The 26,647-nt window shown below is 37.0% G+C and overlaps 1 protein-coding gene across 3 annotated transcripts in view; it reads left to right on the top strand.

Moving 5' to 3' along the window:
* The window catches only part of INPP4B (inositol polyphosphate-4-phosphatase type II B), a 582,093-nt gene that overhangs the window by 216,111 nt on the left and 339,335 nt on the right, over window positions 1–26,647 (top strand). For all 3 annotated transcript variants that reach the window (XM_029234954.1, XM_029234953.1, XM_029234952.1), the window contains 2 exons: window positions 8,354–8,565; window positions 10,794–10,838. In XM_029234954.1, the coding sequence (XP_029090787.1) occupies window positions 8,475–8,565; window positions 10,794–10,838 (136 nt within the window). In that variant the 5' untranslated portion in view covers window positions 8,354–8,474. The remainder of the gene's footprint in view (window positions 1–8,353; window positions 8,566–10,793; window positions 10,839–26,647) is intronic.

The raw sequence follows: 26,647 nt of genomic DNA, 5'->3' as shown, positions 1-26,647 counted from the left end.
CCAAGCCCTGCTTTGGGCAATTATCTGTTATAGTCACTCAAAGTAAGAAAAGATGAAATTAACATATATTTTTCTTCATACCATTTATAGTGCTCTTCATTTCTTTTGTAGATCCAAGTATCTTTCTGTAATGTCATGCTTGAAGAACTTCCTTTAATATTGCTTGCTGTGCAGGTCTGCTTATAATGAATTTGTCAATTATTTGTCTGGCTAAAAGTCTTTATCTCTCCTAATTTTTTACAAGTTATTTTTACTTTGTGTAGAATTTTGGGCTGACAGTTTTTATTCTTTCAGATTTTTAAAGATGTCACTTACATAGTTTCTAACAAGAAGTCCAAGATATTTTCTTCTTTTGTTACTCTACGTGTACTTTGCCTTTCTTGCGGTCAAAATTTTTTTACCTCAAAAATTTTCTCTTATCTTTGGTTTTCAGTAGGTTGAATATATGTAGAAGTTTCTTTTTTTTTTAATTTTTGTTTGATTTGCTTATTTGATTATTGGTGTGTGTGTGTGTGTGTGTGTGTGTGTGCGCGTGCGTGCGCACTACTCTGCTTGGCGTTTTCTGAGCTTCTTAAATTGGTGTTTTGATGTTTTTAAATATTTTTGGAAAATCCTAGGCCATTGTCTTTTCAAATATCTATTCTGTCTTTTTCTTTTTTCTGAGATTTGGATAATGCATTTTGGTTGGTACTGTCTCACAGTTTTTGAATGCTCTCATGCATTTTCACTTTTTTTCTCTGTATTTCTGTTTGGGTTATTTCTATTGGCCTGTCTTCAAGTTCACAGATTATTTCCGTGATGGTGTCACATCTACTGATGAGCCCATCAAAGGCATTCTTCATCTTTGATGCTGGTGTTTTACATTCCTAGCATATCCATTTGACTTTTTCCACTAGTTTCTGTCTTTGCTAAAAATCTCCATGTGGTCATGCAGGTTGTCTACCTTTCCCATTACAGTCTTTAATATATTCTCTCTCTGATAGTTCCAAATTTGGGTATTTTCTGAGTCTGGATCTCTTGATTGTGTATTTGCTTTTTCCCTTGAGTGTGTTTTTGTTCTTATTCATCTTCTTCTTCATCTTTGTCTATTTTGTGTTGTGTGTAGGATAGTAGGGTATGAAAGAATTAGTACTTAGGCCTGGAAGTGAGCTTTTCTCTTTTTCTGTTAAGCCTTTGTGTGTTGGGGGAGTTGAATCAATCTAGTCAGTAACTGAGCTGGGTTAGGGTTTTGTTGTTGCTATGCCCACCCTCAATGCACCTGTAGCTTCAGATTTACTCCTGTGTTCACTGGTGTTTAGGGTGGGATTTGGGTGGCTGGAGAATTTGTTCTCCACCCTCCAGTTTAGACTTTTCCTGGGAACTTCTACATCAGAGAGGTCCACTATTCATGCTTCTGTGTCTCCCCCAGTGGTAACCTACTGTTAACTTATTTCTTAGTGTTTGCTGGCCTGGTGTTTGGGAGCAGAAACATTCTCTGTTGTTCTATTTCAACGTTGATCTTAGGCAAAATCTGTGTTCTTGGGTCTTAGGGATGGGGCTTTCTCAATGACCCTGTCCCTGTCTTAGAGGATCAGAAGATCTCTAATGATCTGATCCCAGGAAACTTTCCTTCCCTTCTCTTGTTCCATCCCCTAACTGCAATGAGTTTTCACCTGTGTGCTGATGGCAACAGGGTCTGCCATTTTTGTTCTGTAGGGATAAGGATGCAAGTGTTGTGCTATGTTTTCTCTGCAGTGACTGCTGCTCTGCTCTCACAGGCCTGTATCACCAAGGATTGCCTTCTTCAGATCCTACTGTGCTCCCAGTCTTTCTTATGAGTATGTGATGAGGTCCATGAAAGTCTGTTAGTGGGGACAAACTACCTTTGAATTTGTGGCTATCAGAAGCTCTATACACTCATGCTGGCCTACTCCTGACCTTGAGTAAGTCATTAAATATTTCAATTGAATTCTTATTACCAGCTTCTTTGGAGACTGATACCCCTTCCTCCTGTGCCTGAAAGCTCTGCTCTGTGGAGGCCTTTGTCTTTCCTTAGATTTCAGCCTGGTTGGTTGCTCTGAGACCTAAGCTCTCTGATTAGTTAAGGAAAAGTTACGATTTTATGTATTATTCAGCTTTTTCTTGAGTTTACGGTAGGAGTAATATTCTTTACATCTTTGTCTAAACAGAAGCTGAAAACTACTGTGTTACAAACATATTTTCCCAGTATGTAATTTGTTATCGCATGCTTTATTGTATCTTTTGCTTACAGAATATTTTATTTTAATGTAATCAAATTTATTAATATTGTCCTTTATGAACTAGGCTTTTGGTTTTTTTTTATTATTATTTTTTAAATTTTCTATTGGAGTATAGTTGATTTACATTGTTGTGTTAGTTTCTGCTATACAGCAAAGTGAATCAGTTTTACATATAGCTACTCTTTTTTAGATTTTTTTTCCATGTAGGCCATTACAGAGTACTGAGATGAGTTCCCTGTGCTACACAGTAGATCCTTATTAATTATACATTTTATATACAGTAGTGTGTATATGTCAATTCCAATCTCCCAATTTATCCCTCCCCCCTCCCACCCTGGTAATTATAAGTTTGTTTTCTATGTCTGTGACTCTACTGCTGTTTTGTATATAAGTTCATTGGTATCTTTTTTTCTTAGATTCCACATATAAGCAATATCATATGATATTGGTCTTTCTCTGTCTGACTTACTTCAGTCAGTATGACAGTCTGAACTATGCTTTTGAAGTCAAGAAATATTTTCTTATTCATAGTTCCCAAATATGCCCTTGAAAGAAAAAAGAAAAAAACAACTGAGATTCTTAGGGAGACTATCGTCAAGTTTCTGTCACTTACTTTTCAGATCATACCTCATTTTCTGCTTACCCCCTTCCTTTCATTACAGCAGATAGAAGCATTTGGATTTTTCCTTGTTCCGTCAATCATCTCCACTAGCTATTTTACATTTGGTAGTATATATAAGTCCATGCCACTCTCTCACTTCGTCCCAGCTTACCCTTCCCCCTCCCAGTGTCCTCAAGTCCATTCTCTACGTCTGCGTCTTTATTCCTGTCCTGCCCCTAGTTTCTTCAGAACTTTTTTTTTTGATTCCATATATATGTTTTAGCATACGTTATTTGTTTTTCTGTTTCTGACTTACTTCACTCTGTATGACAGACTCTAGGTCCATCCACCTCACTACAAATAACTCAATTTCGTTTCTTTTTATGGCTGCGTAATATTCCATCGTATATATGTGCCACATCTTCTTTATCCACTCATCTGTTGATGAACATTTAGGTTGCTTCCATGTCTTGGGTATTGTAAATAGAGCTGCAATGAACATTGTGGTACATGAATCTTTTTGAATTATGGTTTTCTCAGGTTATATGCCCAGTAGTGGGATTGCTGGGTCGTATGGTAAGTCTATTTTTAGTTTTTTAAGGAATCTCCATACTGTACTCCATAGTGGTTGTATCAATTTACATTCCCACCAACAGTGCAAGAGGGTTCCCTTTTCTCCACACCCTCTCCAGCATTAATTGTTTGTAGATTTTTTGATGATGGCCATTCTGACCAGTGTGAGGTGATACCTCATTGTAGTTTTGATTTGCAGTTCTCTAATGATGTTGAGCATTCTGTCATGTGTTTGTTGGCAATCTGTATATCTTCATTCGAGAAATGTCTATTTAAGCCTTCTGCCCATTTTTGGATTGGGTTTTTTGTTTTTTTGATACTGAGCTGCATGAGCTGCTTGTAAATTTTGGAGATCAATCCTTTGTCAGTTGCTTTATTTGCAAATATTTTCTCACATTCTGAGGGTTGTCTTTTCATCTTGTTTATGGTTTCCTTTGCTGTGCAAAAGCTTTTAAGTTTCCTTAGGTCCCATTTGTTTATTTTTGTTTTTATATCCATTTTTCTAGGAGGTGGGTCAAAAAGGATCTTGCTGTGATTTATGTCATGGAGTGTTCTGCCTGTGTTTTCCTCTAAGAGTTTTACAGTGTCTGCCCTTACATTCAGGTCTTTAATCAATTTTGAGTTTAATTTTGTGTATGGTGTTAGGGAGTGTTCTAATTTCTTTCTTTTACATGTAGCTGTCCAGTTTTCCCAGCACCACTTATTGAAGAGGCTGTCTTTTCTCCATTGTATGTTCCTGCCTCCTTTATCAAAGATAAGGAGACCATATGTGCGTGGTTTTATCTTTGGGCTTCCTATCCTGTTCCATTGATCTATATTTCTGTTTTTGTGCCAGTACCATATTGTCTTGATTACTGTAGCTTTTTAGTATAGTCTGAAGTTCGGGAGCCTGATTCCTCCAGCTGTTTTTCTTTCTCAAGATTGCTTTGGCTATTCAAGGTCTTTTGTATTTCCATACAAATTGTGAAATTTTTTGTTCTAGTTCTGTGAAAAATGCCATTGGTAGTTTGATAGGGATTGTATTGAATCTGTAGATTGCTTTGGGTAGTAGAGTCATTTTCACAATGTTGATTCTTCTGATCCAAGAACCTGATATATCTCTCCATTTGTTTGTATCATCTTTAATTTCTTTCATCAGTGTCTTATAGTTTCCTGCATACAGGTTTTTTGTCTCCTTAGGTAGTTTTATTCCTAGATATTTTATTCTTTTTGTTGCAGTGGTAAATGGGAGTGTTTCCTTAATTTCTCTTTCAGATTTTTCATCGTTAGTGTATAGGAATGCAAGACATTTCTGGGCATTAATTTTGTATCCTGCTACTTTACCAAATTCATTGATTAGCTCTAGTTGTTTTCTGGTAGCATCTTTAGGGTTCTCTATATATAGTATCATGTCATCTACAAACAGTGACAGCTTTACTTCCTCTTTTTATTTCTTTTTCTTCTCTGATTGCTGTGGCTAAAGCTTCCAAAACTATGTTGAATAATAGTGGTGAGAGGGGACAACCTTGTCTTTTTCCTGATCTTAGTGGAAATGGTTTCAGTTTTTCACCACTGAGAATGTTGTTGACTGTGGGTTTGTTATATTTGGCCTTTATTATGTTGAGATAAGTTCCCTCTATGCCTACTTTCTGGATGCTTTTTATCATATATTGTTGTTGAATTTTGTCAAAAGCTTTTTCTAAATCTATGAGATGATCATATGGTTTTTATTCTTCAATTTTTTATATGGTGTATCACATTGATTGATTTGCGTATATTGCATTACTGGGATAAACCCCACTTGATCATGGTGTATGATCCTTTTAATTCACTGTTGGATTCTGTTTGCTAGTATTTTGTTGAGGATTTTTGCATCTATGTTTATCAGGGACATTGACCTGTATGTTCATTTCCTTGTGACATCTTTGTCTCGCTTTGGTATCGGGGTGATGTTGGCCTTATAGAATGAATTTGGGAGTGTTCCTCCCTCTGCTATATTTTGGAAGAGTTTGAGAAGCATAGGTATTATCTCTTCTCTAAATGTTTGATAGAATTCACCTGTGAAGCCATCTGGTCCTGGGCTTTTGCTTGTTGGAAGATTTTTAATCATAGTCTCAATTTCAGTGCTTGTGATTTGTCTGTTTATATTTTCTACTTCTTCCTGTTTCAGTCCCAGAAGGTTGTGTTTTTCAAAGAATGTGTCCATTTCTTCCAGATTGTCCATTTCATTGGCATATAGCCGCTTGTAGTAGTCTCTCATGATCCTTTGTATTTCTGCAGTGTCAGTTGTTACTTCTCCTTTTTGATTTCTAATTCTGTTGATTTGAGTCTTCTCTCTTTTTTTCTTGATGAGTCTGGCAATGGTTTATCAATTTTATTTATCTTCTCAAAGAACCAGCTTTTAGTTTTATTGATCTTTGCTATTGTTTCCTTCATTTCTTTTTCATTTATTTCTGATCTGATCTTTATGATTTCTTTCTTCTGCTAACTTTGGGCTTTTTTTGTTCTTCTTTCTCTAATTGCTTTAGGTGCAAGTTTAGGTTGTTTATTTGAGATGTTTCTTGTTTCTTAAGGTAGGATTGTATTGCTATTAACTTCCCTCTTAGAACTGCTTTTGCTGCATGCCATAGGTTTTGGGCCATTGTGTTTTCATTGTCATTTGTTTCTAGGTGTTTTGTGATTTCCTCTTTGATTTCTTCAGTCATCTCTTGGTTATTAAGTAGTGTGTTGTTTAGCCTTCATGTGTTTGTATTTCTTAGAGAGTTTTTCCTGTAATCTAGTCTCATAGCGTTGTGGTCAGAAAAGGTACTTGATACGTTTTCAATTTTCTTAAATTTACCAAGGCTTGATTTGTGTCCTGAGATATGATCTATCCTGGAGAATGTTCCATGGGCACTTGAGAAGAATGTGTATTCTGTTGTTTTTGGGTGGAATGTCCTGTAAATATCAATTAAGTCCTTCTTTTTTAATGTATCATTTAAGGCTTGTGTTTCCTTATTTATTTTCATTTTGGATGATCTGTCCATTGGTGAAAGTGAAAGTGTGGTGTTAAAGTCCCGTACTATGATTTTGTTACTGTCAATTTCCCCTTTTATGGCTGTTAGCATTTGCCTTATGTATTGAGGTGCTCCTGTGTTGGATGCATAAATATTTACAATTGTTATATCTTCTTCTTGGATCGATCCCTTGATCATTATGTAGTGTCCTTTTTGTCTCTTGTAATAGTCTTTACTTTAAAGACTATTTTGTCTGATATGAGAATTGCTACTCCAGCTTTGTTTTGCTTTCCATTTGCATGGAATATCTTTTTCCATCCCCTCAACTTTCAGTCTGTATGTGTCCCTAGGTCTGAAGTGGGTCTCTTGTAGACAGCATATATTTGGGTCTTGTTTTTGTATCCATTCAGCCAGTCTGTGTCTGGGTTGTTTGTTTTTTGATGTTGAATTCTTAGAGCTGTTTATATATTTTGGATATTAACCCCTTATCGGTCATATCATTTGCAAATATTTTTCTCCCACTCAGTATGTTGTCTTTTCATTTTGTCAATGGTTTCCTTTGCTGTGGAAAAGCTTTTACGTTTAATTAGGTCCCATTTGTTTATTTTTGCTTTTATTTCCAATATAGTGGTAGAGGATTAAGAGATACAAATTATTATGTATAAAATAAGCTACAAGGATATATTGTACCTCATAGGGAACATAGCCAATATTTTATAATAACTATAAATGCGCTATAACTTTAAAAATTGTGAATCACAATATTGTACACCTGTAACTTATATAATAAGGTACATGAACTATAACTCAATAAAACGATAATTAATATATAATTATCAAATTGATGGTTTTGGTCTTATTGATAGTGCTATGGCCCTTTACCCCAGCAAGTATTCCTAGTTGTATCCTTAGAAGCCAATGTGTATTTATCTGCAACCTTATTGTAATCGTTTCTAAAGATTCAAGATGCTTTGTGGATTTAATTTTTTGCCAGATGATATTTAAAAAGTAGAGCTGAATTATAAATGAAGCTGCTTTTGTTAAGAACAACAAAGAGTGAGTTTGTGGACTTGTGGAGCTGGAAACCAAATCAGTATTCCAAACCAAACTCTACTGCTGCTATCTCATTAAACAGCATTGGGCAGACGTTTAAAGATTTTTATACATTTTAATTCAGCTGGTAACATTGATTTTTTTCCTAATCGTTCTTGGTCATGTATAACATGCTAAATATCAAAATGAATCTGATACTGTTTGAGGCTGTCTGTGCAACATAGGTATTAAATTCTTGGAGGCTTCTTTCCCCATGCTAATTTTCATCATTTTGCCATTATTTTCATTTCCCTTGGAGCTTTAGCTTTTTAGAATTATTATTCATTCTTTTCCCCATATACCCCAATCATTAAACAATTAAACCTTTGTCAGACAGAGCAGCAAGAGACTTTATGGATAATGATGAGGTTGGAAGCTCCCCTGAACAACGTGTTGGCTCACCTTGGAAGAAGAGCGTCCTGCCAAATTATCTTTATGTGCTCATGAACAATGTTCTAACAAGGGTGGATGGAGAGATGAGCGTAGAGGGCAGTTCTAATGGAAGGAATGATAGCAAGATCCGCCTTAGCAAAACATGCTAATGCCTGGACAAGATGCTGTCTGCTCTTGCTGCTAAATTAGGTACATATAGCTATCTGCTATTTTACAAAATGAACTAGAAGAGAAATAATATACCTTTCAGAATTTAGAAGTCCCTCATATGACTATAAAGTGATTGCATAGAGATTACCCATTTAACCCAGAGTTTATGGTACATTAACTGGGTGGATTGTTTCTGAAAGTAAAAGTGGGATAGGCAGGAAAGAAGTTCATATGAAGGTAGCTGTAGGCTGTACCTACCTTTAATTCTTAACTTTATCCTGAACTCTGAAGTAACTGAGATTTTTTCTGTTGCTGTTTCCTAAATGCAGAATTTCAGAGTGGGATATCAGGACTTTAGTGTGAAGATACATCTGTATTAAACCAGGTATCATTGGCAGTGACATTTGGGCACAAATATTTGGAAGATTTAAAGAACTGTGAAGGTTGATCATGGAAATCAAAGAGGAAGGAGCATCAGAAGAAGGCCAGAACTTTCTGCCCACACCCCAGGCAAATGATACTGGGGAATTTCAGTTCACAAGTGAGTATGCATGGACCCCCCAAATTAACTAACTTTGTTCCTTTGCGCTGTTTGTTTCAGTGTTCTGAATCTATGATATGCCTCTCATCTTCTATCTTGGGTGAGGTAGATGATCATCTATGAAATGGTTCAATAGCAAATAGAATCATCATTCTTGAATGTGTATTAAGACATTAATAAATACTTTTTAAGTACACATTCTGTTGAACATTTTTATAATCTCATGTGGAATTATTTTTTGGAACATGGAAATTTTCTCTTTAAAACCAAAGACATTTCAGTTGAAAGCATTAGGGCACAATAGTTACACTAGATGCTTAGCCTGTCACCGCCATAACTGAGAACACTAAGTCACATAAATAGGGCAAGCTTGGCTCTTTGGCCAAGATTTGCAGTTGAACATTAACACTGGTCTTTGTGCTACTCGAGTAATTAAAGTCATTGGAAGAATTGTACGTTTTCTCTCATGCTTAACATCTTAGAGTTTGGGTTTTATTGTTTAGCATAAATTGTGTCTTTTTCTTTTCAGAAGATTCTTGTTGCCCAGTTATTTAACCCTGGCAAACATATGCCTAGCTTCTCATTTTATTTATATTATAAAAATAATCTTTAGAAAATGGTATTGGTTGGACAAGTTTTTCTGAGAAATTTGATTGTCAGAGCTTACAGCAGATTGTTAATAACCTTTAAAAAAACCCACAGTATTTGAAATTAACAAAGACCTACCTAATGATTGTCACTTTAACCTCTCTTGGAAAGTCTAAAATTGTTAACCATAGCAATGTTAAATGTCAGCAGGAAATAAAAATAAATGGTTACTCTGCAAAAAAAATGTGAACTCTGTAAATAAAAAATGGATGATTTTTATACAAAGAGGTGGTTCTAACAGTTGTCGACTAAAAACCAAATTGCACAATTTGAGAGTTGTGAGTTAAGTTTTATTTGGGGCAAAATGAGGACTACAGCCTGGGAGACAGCATTTCAGACAGCTCTGAGAAACAGCTCCAGAGAGGCAGGAGGGAAGGTCAGTATATATGTGATTTTGGTGAAGATGGAGTACGTGCAATCAAGCACATATTTTTTGCAGAAGGTTTCTGCTAGTCACCAGGAGCAGACGTCACCGTGAAGGGTTTTAGTGGTTTTCTAGATATGAGGAGATGCAAGAATCGGGCTCATAAAATCGTCATCTGAAAATATCTAACCATCTGAAGACGGTTCTGCCAGCTTTTCCCAGAGCGCAGCGTGCCTCCTTTCTGCTCTCCACCCTGAGCTCCTTTGAAGGTCAGCAGCTGCAGCACATGATTTCATCCTTGTGGAGGCAGATGGCAAGTGCCAATCTGTAGTTAACACAGTATATTCATGACCGAATGCTAATAAATTTAAATTGTATCTGATGGGTGCACCAGTAAAAATAAATGAGGAAAAGATCTTTACAATATTCTTACATTTCTCGGTCACCATGAGTGGTTACAAATGACATCCCTGTCCTCAGCCCCTCTTGTTTAGGAAGCCCCGTACCATGTGTGGTCTTAGAGAGTCCACCTATGACATTATCACTTGCCCCAGCCTTACCTTTCTACCTTCTGACCATTAGACATTCCCATTTCCTTACCTTTTTCTCAGACTCACTTTCCCTCCCACTTCACCTTCAATCATTTAGCCATGTTAATAGATTTTTTTTAATTGCCAAAAAAAAGGAATAGAAACATTAACAGAATGCTGATTTTAGCTAACAGTAAGTTGGCTGAATAACCACCATCATCAAGTCCTGAGTAACCTAACCAGAGGTAGCTCTTTAATTAATAATTTACTATTAACACCAGGTTGGAGTGGTGTGAAAGAGAAATCTATGTTAGAGAGGACTTTGGTGAGGTCATCCTTTGTGAAGGTCCCATCTCTGTCTACATGTATCCAAAAGAAACAGAAACAGTTGAAAATATGTTTTATATTTGTCATGCGGCTTACAAAAGCAATGTTTTTGAGTTTTTTATGGCCATGGTGCTAAATAGGTCAATCAAATCTGTAGTCATATCTAGTTCTGCTACAAATATTATGTCCTGCCCTGAGAACCAACTCCTTATATATGTGTCTGGACGATTAACTGAGTTTATTTGTTCTGCCAAGTAATGCATTTATACATACTGGGCAGGCTGAAAGTAATATATGTTGACATAATTTTCATAATGAGTTAAATATCTTCAATCTGAATTTGTTCCTATTATTCATAGGTATTCAGAAGACTCCAAATGAACCTCAGCTGGAATTCATCCTTGGTAAGAAATTCCATCTTATTTATTTATAGCTATAAATGTAATAAGCCATTTGTACATATAATTTACAACTTTAGATATGTTACTTATATCATTATATATTTTATAAACTTTAATGAATATTATTCTATGAAAAAATTTCATTCTATAAGGTAAGTGTTATTTTCCCCAGTTTATTAGTAAAGAATCCGAGCTGTGGAGCAGGTCAGCTCATGACCCAAGGATTGAGGGCTCAGTGGTGATGGGTTTGTGCCTCTCAATCAGGTCTGCTCTCTGCAAATCTGGTGCCCAGCACTCACTCTAATACAGTGACCTGATTTTGTTGCTAATCAACATTTCTCAAAATCCATGTGTCTAATTATCTACTCCTTGGACTGGAGACTGGGCTCACGTAGAGTTTTCCTTTATCCTCCTTTATACCATTTACAAGATTCATGCCCCCTTTTGGTCTCACTCACTCAAAAATATCCCCTTACTCTTTTTAAAACTCAATCAATTAATTAATTAATTTTTGGCTGCGTTGGGTCTTTGTTGCTGGGCCCGGGCTTTCTCTAGTTGCAGCAAGTGGGGGCTACTCTTCGTTGCAGTGTGTGGGCTTCTCATAGCAGTGGCTTCTCTTGTTGCAGAGCGCGGGATCTAGGCATACGGGCTTCAGTAGTTGCGGTGTGTGGGCTTCAGTAGTTGTGGCTCGTGGGCTGTAGAACGCAGGCTCAGTAGTTGTGGCACACGGGCTTAATTGCTCTGCAGTGTGTGGGATCTTCCTGGACCAGGGTTCGAGCCTGTGTTCCCTGCATTGGCAGGCGGATTCTTAACCACTGTGCCACCAGGGAAGTCCCAGTCCCCTTACTCTTCCATCTTGATGTTGTGGACAGATCCTTGACTTTGAGAGTTTAATTTTAATTCAAAGCTTTAACTTGCTTAAGCAACTCTAAAGATCTGGCACATGTAGAAATTTGTAACTTTGTCAAGGGTGAATTATTAAAAATGTGCACCCCTACAATATTGTACACCAACTATACTTCAATACAATTTTTTTTTTCTTAAACATCACTGGTTTTAAAAAAAATGTGTACCCTGAGGCTGGTCCACTACTTAGCTAGTGAGTGGGAGCTGCTTTGTGTTTGAATCAGGTATGACTACAAAGTGCTATTAGGGAATTAGCTGCAAAATGGTATTTAAAGGGGGTAAAAATATGGTTCCTATGAACTATTCAGAGAGGGTTTTTTTTCCCTCTCTCTCACTGTTCTGAAATATTTTGAAAGGTCCCCAATATCTTTACATTTTATTTGTATGAAGTTTTATAGAATTGTAAATGCATGTATTCAATTCCATATACAGATACATTTTAGTATCCAAATCTTCAAATATTGATATACATATTTTATAAAGTTATGGGAAAATTGAAATATCTACATCCACTACCTGCAGTAGTGTTTAGTTGTTTGAAGTCCCAATTATTTTAGGAATATACTTTTTCATTATATAGTGAAATAGCTTTCAAGTTTACACCCTTTGCTCAGAATATTACATTTTCAACCATAACTTATTGAAAAGAAATAATCATGATTTTTTGGTTTTGTTTTCTTTCTCTTTCTAATAGATTTTATTTTTAGAGCAGTTTTAAGCTCACATCAAATGTGAACAGAAAGTACATCCCCTGCCAGAGTGGTACAGTTGTTACAGTTGATGAACTTACAGTGACAGATTATTATTACCCAAAGTCTATAGTTTACATTAGGATTCATTCTTGGTGTGATACATTCTATGGATTTGGACAATGTATAGACATGTATTCATCATTATAGTATCACACTTATTATCTTCACTGTCCTAAAAGTTCACTGACTTCTAACTATTCATCCCCCTCTCTCCTGTAATCCCTGACAACCACTGATAAAGCTATACTTTATTTATTTATTTTTCTAGAGAGTTCTCAGATGTTGTCAGATATAGAAAGAATTCATTTTTCAGAAAGGGAGCCAAGTAGCAAAGAAGACCTAGGCACCTCTTGACTCACTGACAACTTGACTCTTGCTACTTGAGGCTTTATTTACTCATCTTTTATTTTTAAGAGAAGAAATTCATTTTTTACCTTTTTAGCAGGACTTCTGAAAAATGAAGATTTGTTAGACTAATTTGGTGTATTTCAAAACACAGAGAAAGCTTTCTTACTTGCATCCTGAGAACAGGGGAAATCTGAGCTAGGCAGAAGCAATTGGAGTGGAGGCTGTTAGTCAAACATGGAGACAGAATGCCTGGGCCAAATACCTGTCTTCTGTTTCTTTCTTTTTTTTTTTCACCAGTTAAATTGCCCTTTGGGGACCCTTGAAGACCCCATAACTCTCACCAAACAATTAATATATACTTTTTCTTTTTTTTTTAAATACTTATGTATATTTTTTCTTTTTTTTAACATCTTTATTGGAGTATAATTGCTTTACAATGGTGTGTTAGTTTCTGCTTTATAACAAAGTGAATCAGCCGTATGTATACATATATCCCCATATCCCCTCCCTCTTGCGTCTCCCTCCCACCCTCCCTATCCCACCCCTCTTGGTGGTCACAAAGCAGCAAGCTGATCTCCCTGTGCTATGCAGCTGCTTCCCACTAGCTATCTATTTTACATTGGGTAGTGTATATATGTCCATGCCACTCTCTCACTTCGTCCCAGTTTACCCTTCCCCCTCCCCCTGTCTTTTATTTCAATTAAAGTTATTTATCTTGTTCAAAGACCTAACTATACTAACTCTTTTGAAAGCACAGTCAAATTTGGGAACAATGCTGTCGTCACTTACATTTCCGGCTTTGAATCATAATCTCAGAGATGAGCAGCTCTGAGAATTTATTCATAATATTCCTCCCATTTAAAAAAACAAACCTTAATTTTCTTTTTTCATATCTATTCAAAAAATACAGTAGAATTCTTTTTTTTTTTTTTTTTTTTTTGCGGTACGCGGGCTTCTCACTTTTGTGGCCTCTCCCATTGCGGAGCACAGGCTCCGGATGTGCAGGCTCAGCGGCCGTGGCTCATGGGGCCCAGCCGCTCCGCGGCACGTGGGATCCTCCCGGACCGGGGCACGAACCCGCGTCCCCTGCAACAGCAGGCGGACTCTCAACCACTGCGCCACCAGGGAAGCCCCAGTAGAATCCTTAACAACAGGTAATTTTATTTTATCATATGGCAGGAAATGCCTGACGAGTAAACAAAAGAAAGTTATTTAGAATCTTCAGGGAACTGTGTTATTGATCCTGGAAGATGTAGTTTCCAAACTGTTTGTTATGTTTCTTAGCACTTTAAGATCCTTAACTGTACCATCTCTTGAAGAATTTTTGAAAAAACTACTCTTTCAAGGAGATTACAGCTAAACCCGTGTAGGTTTTACAGTATATTTTTGTCTCTTTCTTCTTTAGAGTTTTTTTACTCTCACAAATTATTCAAGATTTCACCTATTATATAGCTGACTTCACTTCATGATTAAAAATGAGAGAATAATAGTTTCTTAAATATTTTTGTCATCGTTTAAGAATGTGCATGTTTCTTTAATCAGAAAGAAAGCAAAGCATCTTAATACAAAAAAAAAAAAAATCTAGGAAAAAATGGCACAAACAAGGTAAGAGACTTTTTTCCACCTTATTTTCCAACTAAATTCTTTTCAGGGGGGGAATTTTTTTAATTGAAGTATAGTTGATTTACAATGTTGTTAATTTCTGCTGTACGGCAAAGTGATTCAGTTATACATGTATATACATTTTTTATATATTCTTATTCTTTTCCATTATGGTTTATCTTAGGATATTGAATATAGTTCTCTGTGCTATACAGTAGGACCTTGTTTCTCCATCCAACTAATTTTTTTTTTATATTTGATTATCAGTTCTGTACCAAGGTATTCAAACAAATTGAGAGTTTCAATGGCCTTGCTTTTTAAATTGGGAAAACAGCCACACTAATTTTGTAGGTGTCATATTGCTTTGTATGAGTTATATTCCATCAAGGATTTGTCTCTGCCTTGTCTATATGCCACTGTAAAATCATTATATCTTGCTGAATTTCCTCTGCTACATCTTTATCTAAGTATACGAGTTAGGAAATGCTTAGTCAATTGAGCAAGCTGTATATAAATAAAGTATATAATAATCAGCTAACATTAGTACAAGAGAAGCATGTACTGATAAAATGAGTATCCCATGCCCATTGTCAGCTGTATTTCTAGTGGTTGACTGCATTTAAATTATATAATTCACTCTTACACCTACATCTCTGCTTCCACATGTCTTTCATTGTTTCAGTTGAGTACATTGATACCCTTTTTATTTTCACAAATAGAAAAATAATTAAAAACCCAAAAGAACACAGATTTTGTTTACAGTCTAATAAAATTGTTTTCATTTCAACAAAGCTGGCATTTAAGAAGAGGGATCATTTCTTACAATCTGGTAACATTTCTTTCTTGAAACCACTGTGGAAAATGTATAGAGGTGAGTCATTTGACAAAGATATGAAAGAAAAGAAATTCCTATGAACTACTTCTTAAGTTTATTCTTCTGATTATGCTTACAATGTTTATTGTCATGCCTCCATTTACTATCTCCAAAGTCAATAGAATACTTAGAAGAATATGTTTTCCTATTTTTATATGGACACCACACATACCATAAATCCAAGGCAATAGTCACTAATGCGTGTTAGTGCACAGGAGGGAATGGCATGTGTGTGTACATGTGGTTCTTGTGTTTTTTATTTGACACCGTGAAGTCACATTCTTTAAATAACTTACACGTTGATGACTGGTACCTGCTGGAAGCCAGACACAGCATACATCAAAACGCACATTTTATACGTGTCAACAGCCTCGGTGTCGATTATGATAGGAATGTGGGGATGTGGAGGCTGGCGTGAAATCCTTAACAAGGCAAGTAATTCACTCATCTAAAGTGTATTAGGAGCATAGAAAACTTATAAATAAAGTAATTTCAGGTAGTGTTAAGTTCTACGTAGACAGAAACAGGGTGACTATCTAGAATGTGCCTGGGGGAGAGGTAGTTGACTTGGGGAACAGAAGGACTGTTTTTGGTTTTGTTCAATTTTTTTTCAAAACATAACCACAATACCTTTATTAGTCCTAAAAAATATTGATAAAACTTCCTTAATATAATCAAGTATCCAAAAAGTTTGCATTTCAGAGGGACTATTTTGAACATAGAGGGTCAAGGAAGGCCTCTGTGTGTCCAGAGGGACTTACGCACGTTGCAGACGCTGATTTGGAAAGTGTCCATATTACATGTAAGATCCAAGTGAGCAAGAAGACAACCTACAGAATGGGAGAAAATATTTGCAAATGATGCGACTGACAAGGGATTAATTTCCAAAATATACAAATAGCTCATTCAACTTAATATCAAAACCCCCCCAAAAAACAAACAACCCAATCAAAACATGGGAAGAAGACCTAGGAGACATTTCTTCAAAGAAGACATACAGATGGCCAATAGGCACATGAAAAGATGCTCAATATTGCTAATTATTAGACAAATGCAAATCAAAACTACCATGAGGTATATATCACCTCACACCAGTCAGAATGGCCATTATCAAAAAGTCTACAAATAATAAATGCTGGCGAGGGTGTGGAGAAAAGGGAACCATCCTACACTGTTGCTGGGAATGTAAACTGGTGCAATCACTATGGAGAACAGTATGGAGTTTCCTTTAAAAACTAAAAGAGTTGCCATATGATCCTGCAGTCCCGCTCCTGGGCTTATCTGGAGAAAACTCTAATTCAGAAAGACACATGTACCCCAATATTCATTGCAGCACTGCTTACAATAGTCAAGACATGGAAGCAACCTAAATGCCCATTGACAGACGAATGGATAAAGAAGATGTGGTATATATGTATACAATGGAATATACTCAGCCATAAAAAAGAATGAAATAATGCCATTTGCAGCAACTTGGATGTACCTAGAGATTCATATTAAGTGAAGTAAGTCAGACAAAGACAAATATCATGTATCACTTACATGTGGAATCTTAAAAAAATGATACAAATGAACTTATTTACAAAACAGAAATAGACTCACAGACATCGAAAAACTTATGGTTACCAAAGCAGGGGAGATAAATTCAGAATTTGGGATTAACATATACACACTAATATAAATAAAATAAATAAACAATAAGGACCTACTGTATAGCATGGGGAACTATATTCAATATCTTATAATAACCCATAATGGAAAAGAATCCGAAAAAGAATGGATATAGTTATAGATATATAGAACTGAATCACTTTGCTGTACATCTGAAACTAACACAACATTGTAAAGTAACTATACTTCAATTTTAAAAAAAGATTTTTTTAAAAAAACCCAGTTGACTTTCCCAGCAGGAGGGGGCAGGCTATAGTAGATACTTGCACAGTAGGTAATAGGGTTTTAAGAATGGAAATACTGGGGTTCAAGGATAGTCAGTCAGGTTGCTGGTTTGACCAGGCATGAAACCAAGCTATGAGCTGATCTGGGCTCGTAGTAAAAGGGGAAATGTCAAATAGTGAAGGACCATTTGCTGGGCTACTGGAATGCCAAGGTCAGATTAGGACAGTAGTAGGATAGAAGATGGGCTGAGCCAGTGAGATCCCTACTCCCATGGCCTCTTCTAGTCTCCCTCACCCGTACCTCACCTCTGAACAATAGGATCAGCCCTGGTGTTTGGGTGATGCCAAGACTCTAGTGAGTAAAGGATAGAGAGAGATGAGATTCAAAGCCAACTGATTGTTAGATCCTTTGCCTTGTGTGAAGCTGATTTATCTTTTAAGAATCAGTACATAAATTTATGGAATGAATTTTTCCTGAGACTTTTCCCCCTGGAATTGAAAATGGATCAATTCCTCCCCTATAGATTTTATTAGTACATAAAATAAGACTAATCTGAGGTTCAAATTATTTAACAGATCCTTACTTTTTCTTTCAGTTTTCTCTAAAATCAATAAATCTATATTAACTGCTATAATTTTCTTAGTAATATCGTGAAAATTATATCAGATAACAATCAATAATAAGCAATGCAGAAATATATCACAGTTATCTCTGTAAAGTGGTCATACATTTTCAGAGAGTTATCTCTCTTGATTTCTGTTTTCCCATCTCATTTCTTGACTTTTTTTTCCTAATGCTTCAAAGTCAGGATAGATAAAGGGGAAGTTTAAGCCACTGTATTTCATCCCCAACTCAGAGTCAATCAGCATGTGTTGTTTAATTTTTATAGTGAAACTTAGATTCTTAAGATGGAAAACTATTCAGTCATTAAAAAATCATCTTTCAGGAGAATATTTCATCAAACAGGGGAATATAAGAGTTGTCAAAGCAGGATAACAAACTGCTTGTACAACATAACCCTTACTTAACTGTGTTAACAGTGTTTGTGTACAAAACAACAAGATTGGAAGACTAGGCATGAGTGTCTTTAACCATGGTTCTCACAACTTGGTACAGTTTTTATTTCTTTTGTTATGCTTTCCTTTGGAAAGCATAAAGATATTTTGTTATATCTTTTAAAATCTCTGCAACGTGCCCATATAAATGTCATGATCAAGTGGTGTTTGTTTGTTTAAATAAATACCTAAAAAAGCTGAACAAGAAAGGGGGCATATTTGAAGGAGTAAAATTTTGCCCTTTGCCTTCAGTTAACTCATAGTATAAGTAGAGAGATCAAACTAAGACTCCTGAAGTGATTAAAAAGATCCTTAAATGCTAAGCTATTTTTTTAGGGTCTCTAAGAATATGAGAAATGTTGTAAAGGATCAAACTAGGATGAGGAGGAGTGGTCAGGAAAGGCTTTCCAAGGAAGACTAACTAAAGCGAGTTTTTGAAGGAGGAAAGCAGCATTAGAACAGGTAGAGGAAAGGAGGAATCACATTTTAGACCAGGAGAGCAGCAGAAGCAGACGCTTGGTGCTTGGAACAAGATAAATACTCCAAATTCAGAAAACACAGACACAGAAAGGCGTGCAATAAATACTTATTTTTATTACACCAAGTTACGTATAAAAAGCCAGCCATCTTGTCTTCCTAGAAGAGAAAATAAAAACTGTGCTCTTCAATAGGATTCTTGATTCATCTACTTCCTGGTCCTTTGGAATCGTGGTATATACTGAAAAATCAGTGATTCCAAGTGCTTTATAGGAAATTACTTCACCTTCACTCTGTAAGCCATGTCAGTTCTGCCATACATAATGTGACTAAATAAACAAATTGAAGTACACCTTGTAGAAACTCTGTTTTCTCTATGGAAATAGAGACTTTAAAAAGTCTGTGGGCATGCAACCCACTATATACCTGTACCAGGTAAATGATGTGTACCAGCCTAGAATTCAGTGATTAAAATTCAGTTCTGTCACAACATTATGTTATGGTATAATGACAGGACGTCCTTGGGTAGGTTACTTTAAATATTAGAGTGACTTTCAATGAGGACAAGAAGAATGCTGATTCTAAATGCTTTGTTCTTTGTTCTGTTGGAGCATATATGTGATTTTGTGTACTGATTTTAGATTTTATATATACAGCCACAATATTTCTAATAACCCAGCTAGGAAAAAAAAAGTCATGTAAATCATGTGATCAGTTTCCTGTGTTCAGAATTTGAAAATGTGTATAAAATACGCCCAAACTGACAAGCTGCACAAAAACTGTCTCATCTCTTTATAGACACTGCTTTTATAGATTCCTAAGGCCTTCATTAACCTGCATGTCACATCCATTCATACTTTATGAATTGCTATAAATCAGCCATTGTTTTATATGTTTCTGGAAAAGAAAACAAAATCTGAGGAGGCTAAACTTGCCAGTTTTCTCCTGTGTTCACACTTCTACTCTCCTGCTGATCTGTTTTCATAAGTGATCATAAAGCTCTGACTTTTTTAAAGCTCCAATGGGAGAACGGAAGATTTTATTATATCTTCCTTAGTATTTTTACTCTCTACGTGGTATCATAGGCAAACTAAAGGGAATACTGAGCACAGCGGTATATTTTTGTATTTAACCTATTGATAAGAATACTATATGAAATACTTCTTCATATAAGCTGCAAGATGATTTTCAAGCAACAAGAGAAACAACTGCTAAGAATGTGCTTGCTCTATGTTTTTGCTCATTATACGTTGATTGCCATTTTCTTTATTCTTACAGTGTAAAGTACCGGGGAATCACAGTAATAGTTACCATTTTTTGAGCATCTACTATGTGCTTATCTCTTTACAAACAGGATGCCATGTTTTCCTTACCACAATTCTACAGGATAATATTAAAGTAGCTAACATTTACTGAGTGCTTGTTTGTTCACCAGACGTGGTTCTAAATAATTTACATAAACTAATTAATTCTCAGAATTTCATTATGAGATAAATTCTCTATTATCATCTTTGTCTTATAGGAAAGGGTACTTAGACATAAACAAGTAAAGTTATGAACCTAAGATTTGAACCCAGGAATCTGAGTACAGAACAAACTCACCCATATTATCTTCAATGGAAAGATGAAAAAATCTAAGATTCCCAATGATCAACTTTCCAAAGATCTTATGGAAGTTGAGTGACAGAGTCAGGATCCAAGCTGAGTTTTGTCTGATCTGAACTCCTGCTTTTAACCATCAGGCTGTCCTCCCTCCTTCTTGATTCCTGCTTTTCAAGAATTTCCAGGACATGGTAGAGACAAACTGTCAGGCTAGGTAGATTGTGATAAGGCCAAAATAAAGACATAAGCCAAGAACTACGGAAGTACTGAGCAAGCAGTGATTAAATATAACTGTGGGGCTTCCTGGTGGCACAGTGGTTGAGAGTCCGCCTGCTGATGCAGGGGACACGGGTTCGTGCCCTGGTCCGGGAAGATCCCACATGCCGCGAGCGGCTGGGCCCGTGAGCCGTGGCCGCTGAGCCTGCGCGTCCGGAGCCTGTGCTCCGCAACTGGAGAGGCCACAGCAGTGAGAGGCCCGCGTACCGCAAAAAAAAAAAAATATATATATATATATATATATAACTGTGGCATCAGGAAAAACATCTCAGAGGAAGTGGCATTTGGACCAGGTTTGGAAGGATGGGCAGGATTTCAGCTGGTTTAGAAGGAACACAAGAGACAATTCAGGCAAAGGGAGTAGCAAACTACATGAAAGAAAATCCTACAGCTCATTTCCTAAGGTGATGAGTTTAATGCTCATTTACATTTTCCTCTTTATTACTTATGATCCCACTCTAAAAATAAATTAAGGCTCTAGAAATCTTCTTGCAGTATTTTACAGTTGTTGCACATACATGAGAAACTTGTTTTACAATTCTAAATAAACTCAAGTCTTTCAACATTACTCTAGTGCTTGCAGAATGTATTTGGGTATCAGGAAGAATTGAGTCTTACTGGCTTTGGTGCTAAGCTATCAATAGATGAAACTCAGGGAAGGCTCAGGCCTTGCTAAGCTAGACACGGCAGACTCTGTAGCCATGCTGTGTCCCTGACAATTGCCTACCTATGCAGAGCTTGCAGACACAAGAACCTGCCTGACGTGTCTTTCTTGGAGCTATCTCAATTTTGACAGCATCAGGTAACTAGCAATACTTTGAAGAGATGTTTTTCGGAACAACAGTTTATCACTACAACCAAAATAATAGACAGTAGTTTTGCATTTCAGGCTCATCAGTCTACAATCTGAGTGAGGAGGCAATATAGCTAAAGAGATGGGAGTGTGAAGGCTACTCTAGAATTTTAACAATGTCTTTGTTACTACCCGGACAGGCAGCCTTGGAAAAATGACACAATGTCTCTGACTCCCTATTTTCTTCTCTGTAAAACAGGAAGGGGATCAGTATCTACCTTATATGGTTCTTGTTAGGATTAAATGAATTAATATACAGAAAGCCTTTAAACTGGTATCTGACATATACCTAACGATTGGTTAGCCTTTGCTATTTTGGATTTAACCTTGGGTAAATCACTTTGTCATACTCCCTGAATACTGTTTTGAAAAGGGATCTTGGCACTGAAGTTTTGTGCATGATAATTGCTATCACTTATTGAACTCCTAAGTGCCAGGTATTGAGTCCTACTGGCTTTGGGGCTAAACTAGATGAAACTCAGAGAAGGCTCAGACCATGCTGAGTGGGACACAGCAAAATCTGTAGCTATGCTGTGCCCCTGACAATTGCCTACCTATGCAGAGTTTGCAGACACAAGAATCTTCCCAATGTGTCTTTTCACATTTTATCTCTGATCTTAGAACAGACCAGCTAGGTGCTTCTCACTATTCCTGTTTCACAGGTTAGTCACTTGCCCAAGGGCATAAGGACGGGAGTGGAGAAATATAGGTTTTGAATTCCAAAGGCCATGTTCCTTGTGGCTGATTATTAAAAGTACAGGATTGGAGGGAGGTAGACAGTAAAAGGTTATCTAAGACCTGCATCACGTTTTTGTACTGCTGAGATAGAGATTTAATTGAAGGAAGAGAAAGTGAACCAATTAGAGCTTCTTAACAGGTCTGTCGTGTGGGTAGTGTTTTCTGGCGACTCAAGATTTAATGTGTGCTCCCTCTGGAACGTAGCTGTTTTTATTGCTACTGGTCTAAATTCTAGCTTGGCATTCTTCAGGAGGTTGAGATACATGACATCAGTTAATAAGTGAAAAGTATATAAGAGAACAAACGTCTCTTTTTGCTTCACTTCCTATTTGCTAGGAGTGTACCATTTAACTGAATTTCGTTGCAATAAATTATATCTATTCTTCTGTTCCCATTTCTTTCTGAATAATATACCACAGGAACATTTAGTTAAGGGAGGCCTAAATTGATTTTTCCACATGGGTTTAGCTAATTACTTGTTAAATTAGAGGTGTTTTTTTTTTAAATGTTCACATCTACCTTGTTTATCTGTCTTTCATCAACGATCAACATGCCCCAACCAGTTTATTTCTCTTTGTGTGTGATTTACCTAATTACTTTCTTTCCTCCATTGTCTAATCACTGAGAGTGCTGGTCACTGGAACAGGTCTACCTTTGCAACATCTGTTGCTACTTGTGGGTAATTGAGGAATCAGGACTGCCTAGCAGCTTTCACTTTTCTTTATTTTCTTTTTTTTTTTTTTTTTTTTTTTGCGTTACGCGGGCCTCTCACTGTTGTGGTCTCTCCCGTTGCGGAGCACGGGCTCCGGACGCACAGGCTCAGCGGCCATGGCTCATGGGCCCAGACGCTCCGCGGCATGTGGGATCTTCCCGGACCGGGGCAAGAACCCGCGTCCCCTGCATCGGCAGGCGGACTCTCAACCCCTGCGCCACCAGGGAAGCCCTGCCTAGCAGCTTTGTTCATTAGGAAGCCACCGAGGTTATGAGGGAGCAAGGTCCCCTGATGCTGTTGTCTGTGTGGCTGAAATTTGTCAGTGGGGCTTCTTGTCAAGCAGATGGCATGCAAATGTATCTAAGGCTACCTGGGAACCAAGCCGCGGGGAAGAAACCTAGTAGAGTGGAACGTGGGATTAAAGAAAAGTCCCTTCCCACGTCCACTGTACAGAGCAGTCTTTTCCCAAATGCTTCTTACTTGAGCTTTGACCTTTCACAGTTGGCAATGGTGGTGCTCTCCCCATTTTACAACAGCAGAAACTGACTGTCAGATGGGTTGAGTGACTTGCCCGCGCTCATGTTTCTGGTATAGCAAAGCCCAGAACTGTTCAAGTGCTCTGCCCCTCACTCCTCCATTCCCTCTACTTGACCATGACAAGGACATGGCTCTTGGCTGTCATCTACAGGGGTAAGGTGGCAGAAGTCAGTCTGAACACAAGAGGTATTCCCAGGTCAAAACTTGTTCAAATTCAGAATATCAGTTTTATCCTAATACTCACGAAACTTAAACACCCTCTTGCTCTAAGCAGTTTCAAAGTCTATGGGCTTTAAAGAATATTTACGGGTCTTTGTCTCCAAAATTTGTAACTCTCGCCTTCACTTTTCTTGTTTTTTTTTTCTTTTTTTTTCTTGAAGTGTAATTGATTTACAATTTTGTGTTAGGTTCAGGTGTACAGCAAAGTGATTCAGTTTAATATATATATGTATGTATATATGGAAAAGAATCTGAAATATATATATATATACTCTTTTTTCAGAGTCTTTTCCATTATAGGTTATTACAAGATATTGAGTATAGTTCTCTGTGCTGTACATTAGATCCTTGTTGGTTATCTATTCTATATATAGTGGTATTTATCTGTTAATCCCAAACTCCTAATTTATCCTTCCCCACTCCTTTCTGCTTTGGTAACCATACCTATGTCTGTGAGTCTGTTTTTGTTTTGTAAATAAGTTTGTTTCTATCATTTTTTTAGATTCCCCATATAAGCAATATCATATGATACTTGTCTTTTTCTGTCTTACCGCTTAGTATGATAATCTCCCTCCTCCCTTTTTCAACTGGCTAGTAAATATCTCCACTTGCTTGTCTAGGAGGTCTTTTTTTTTTTTTTTTTTAAGGATAGCAAACATTTATTGTATATTTATTATGTTCCAGGCTCTTAAATAAGCACCTTACCTATTTTATCTCATCTCATCCTCACAATAACTCTGATTAGGCACTGATTATTATCTACATTTTGGAAACTGAATTATGGAGAGGCTGAGGAGTTGAGATTTGAATCCCACAGGCTCACTCTAGAGCCCATTCTCTTCGACACTGTGGACTGTGCGACATCCGAGAATGAAAGAAGAAAAATGCACTTTTGGCTATTTCAGACCCCAAAGGTTATTTTGTTGTTAAGGGGGAAGAAATATCCTGGACTTAAAAGTAAATCAAGGAAGATTCACGAGAAGGGAACACACCTTTAAGACCAAGGCTTTTAAGTGGAATTCTCCCTCATTTTTATATTTCTCATTGTATCTTTAATTCTGTGTCTGAGAGGTAAACCCTCAGATCTTAGGATCAGGTCCTTGGAGTGCTTGCTTCATCTGGAATGTTGATCCTTGCTCTCCTCTGAACTCCATAGTGTCATTTGCTCAAGACGCTTGACTTCCTAGGAGGGGTTTTAAACTCAAGGTAGTTAAAACCTGATTTCTTGTTTCCCATTTCCTGTCCCTCCCAAACATTTTATTTCTCCAATGACATACATCTCCTTAAAATACATCACCATCCATTCTGTTATGCAAATCCTCAAACTCTTAACTCTTTCTTCATTCTTCTTTTTCCCTAACCTCATGTCAAATCCATCTTCAAGTCCTATACTTTCTATGTACAAAGTGTATTCTGAATTTGATCACCTCTATCCGTTGCCACCGATATCGTTCAGTTCTCAGCCGCTGTCGGCTCTCACCTGAGCCGGTTAAGGGAGTCCTCCTAGGTCTGCTTGCATCTGCCTCTTACCCCTTCACACCCCCTTCCTGATGGGAGAGCCAGAATAAATAATTTAAAAATATAATTGGGATTTCTTTACTTCCCTAGTTAAAATCCTTCCATGGCTTCCATTTCACTTAGAATAAAATCGACAGAGGTATACAAATATCATATGATATCACACATGTGTGGAATCTAAGTTTTTTTTAATGATATAAATGAACTGATTTACAAAACAGAAACAGATTCAGATTTCGAAAACACACTTATGGTTACCAAAGGCGGACGTAGGGGGAGGAATGAACTAGGAGCTTGGGTTTATCATGCACACACTACTATATATAAAATAAACAAGGACCTACTGTCTAGCACAGGGCACTCTACTCAACAGTCTATAATAACCTCTATGGGAAAAGAATCTGAAAAAGAATGAATATATATGTATGTATAACTGAACCACTGTGCTGTACACCTGAAACTAACACAGCACTGTCAATCAACTAGACTCCAATAAAATTTGAAAAAGGAATAAAATTGAAGTATCTTACCACACTCTACAAGGATCTTGGGCAGCAGGCCCTTCTCACCTTACCTGTTCTGATCTTCCAGCTCACTCTGCAGCCTTACTCTCAACCTCATTCGTCTTCTTTTTTGCTTCTCAAACAAGCCAAACATTTGGGTCTTAAGGGCATTTGTTCTCCGCCCCCCGCCCCCCGTCCCCACCCCTCAGCTGGCCCCTTGGTAAGTTTTAGATCACAACTCAGGTGTCACCTCGTCAGAGAAGCTTTTCCTGATTCTTGCTTCTCCCAACACTCTCAATTTAATCACCCTGTTTAAAATGCTCACTAAATTATTACTTTTTTTAACTTTATGTCTTGCTAGACTGTAAGCTCCATAAAATAGAGAACTTGCTTTCCTATTCACTGCTGTGAAACTGTCACCTAGAATCATGCTGGGCACATTTAGACATTCAGTAAATATCCACGAACTGAACGCAGGCATGAATGCCATTGCTTTTTGACTCACATTTCTTCATAAAATAAATTTATAGGTTTAGAAATGCCCTTGAAATGTTTTGGAATTGTCGCTAACACAATTGTTGGTAAAAAGCAATTCATTTTAGTATTCTCAGCGAAGACAATTATTTAACTGTTGATATTTTGTTGTTAGCAAATTATATCAGGAAGGGCAGAGCCTGACTGCCCTTGGGGTTCATCTAGAGAGAACTGACAGGAAGAATCAGTCATGGGCCAAGCTGAACAAGTGGGTTCTGTAACTAGACTAGATCGCTGACAATTGCTTATCTGTGTAGAACTTTATGCCCCAAATTCTTCACAAAGTAACTTCAAGATTCCTGTACTATGATAGCATCAGGAAGCAAGCTATCTTCCTATAGAGATGCTGTTAAGAACATATATACACAAATAATAAGAAGCATAACAGAACTAAAATAGGAGAAATGGAC

This window comes from Monodon monoceros, unplaced genomic scaffold (assembly GCF_005190385.1).
Source record: "Monodon monoceros isolate NGI ecotype Baffin Bay Population unplaced genomic scaffold, NGI_Narwhal_1 Super_Scaffold_20, whole genome shotgun sequence".
NCBI lineage: Eukaryota > Metazoa > Chordata > Mammalia > Artiodactyla > Monodontidae > Monodon > Monodon monoceros.
The sequence above is the reverse complement of the archived record's forward strand: the minus strand, read 5'-3'. Positions and strand labels throughout refer to the sequence as shown.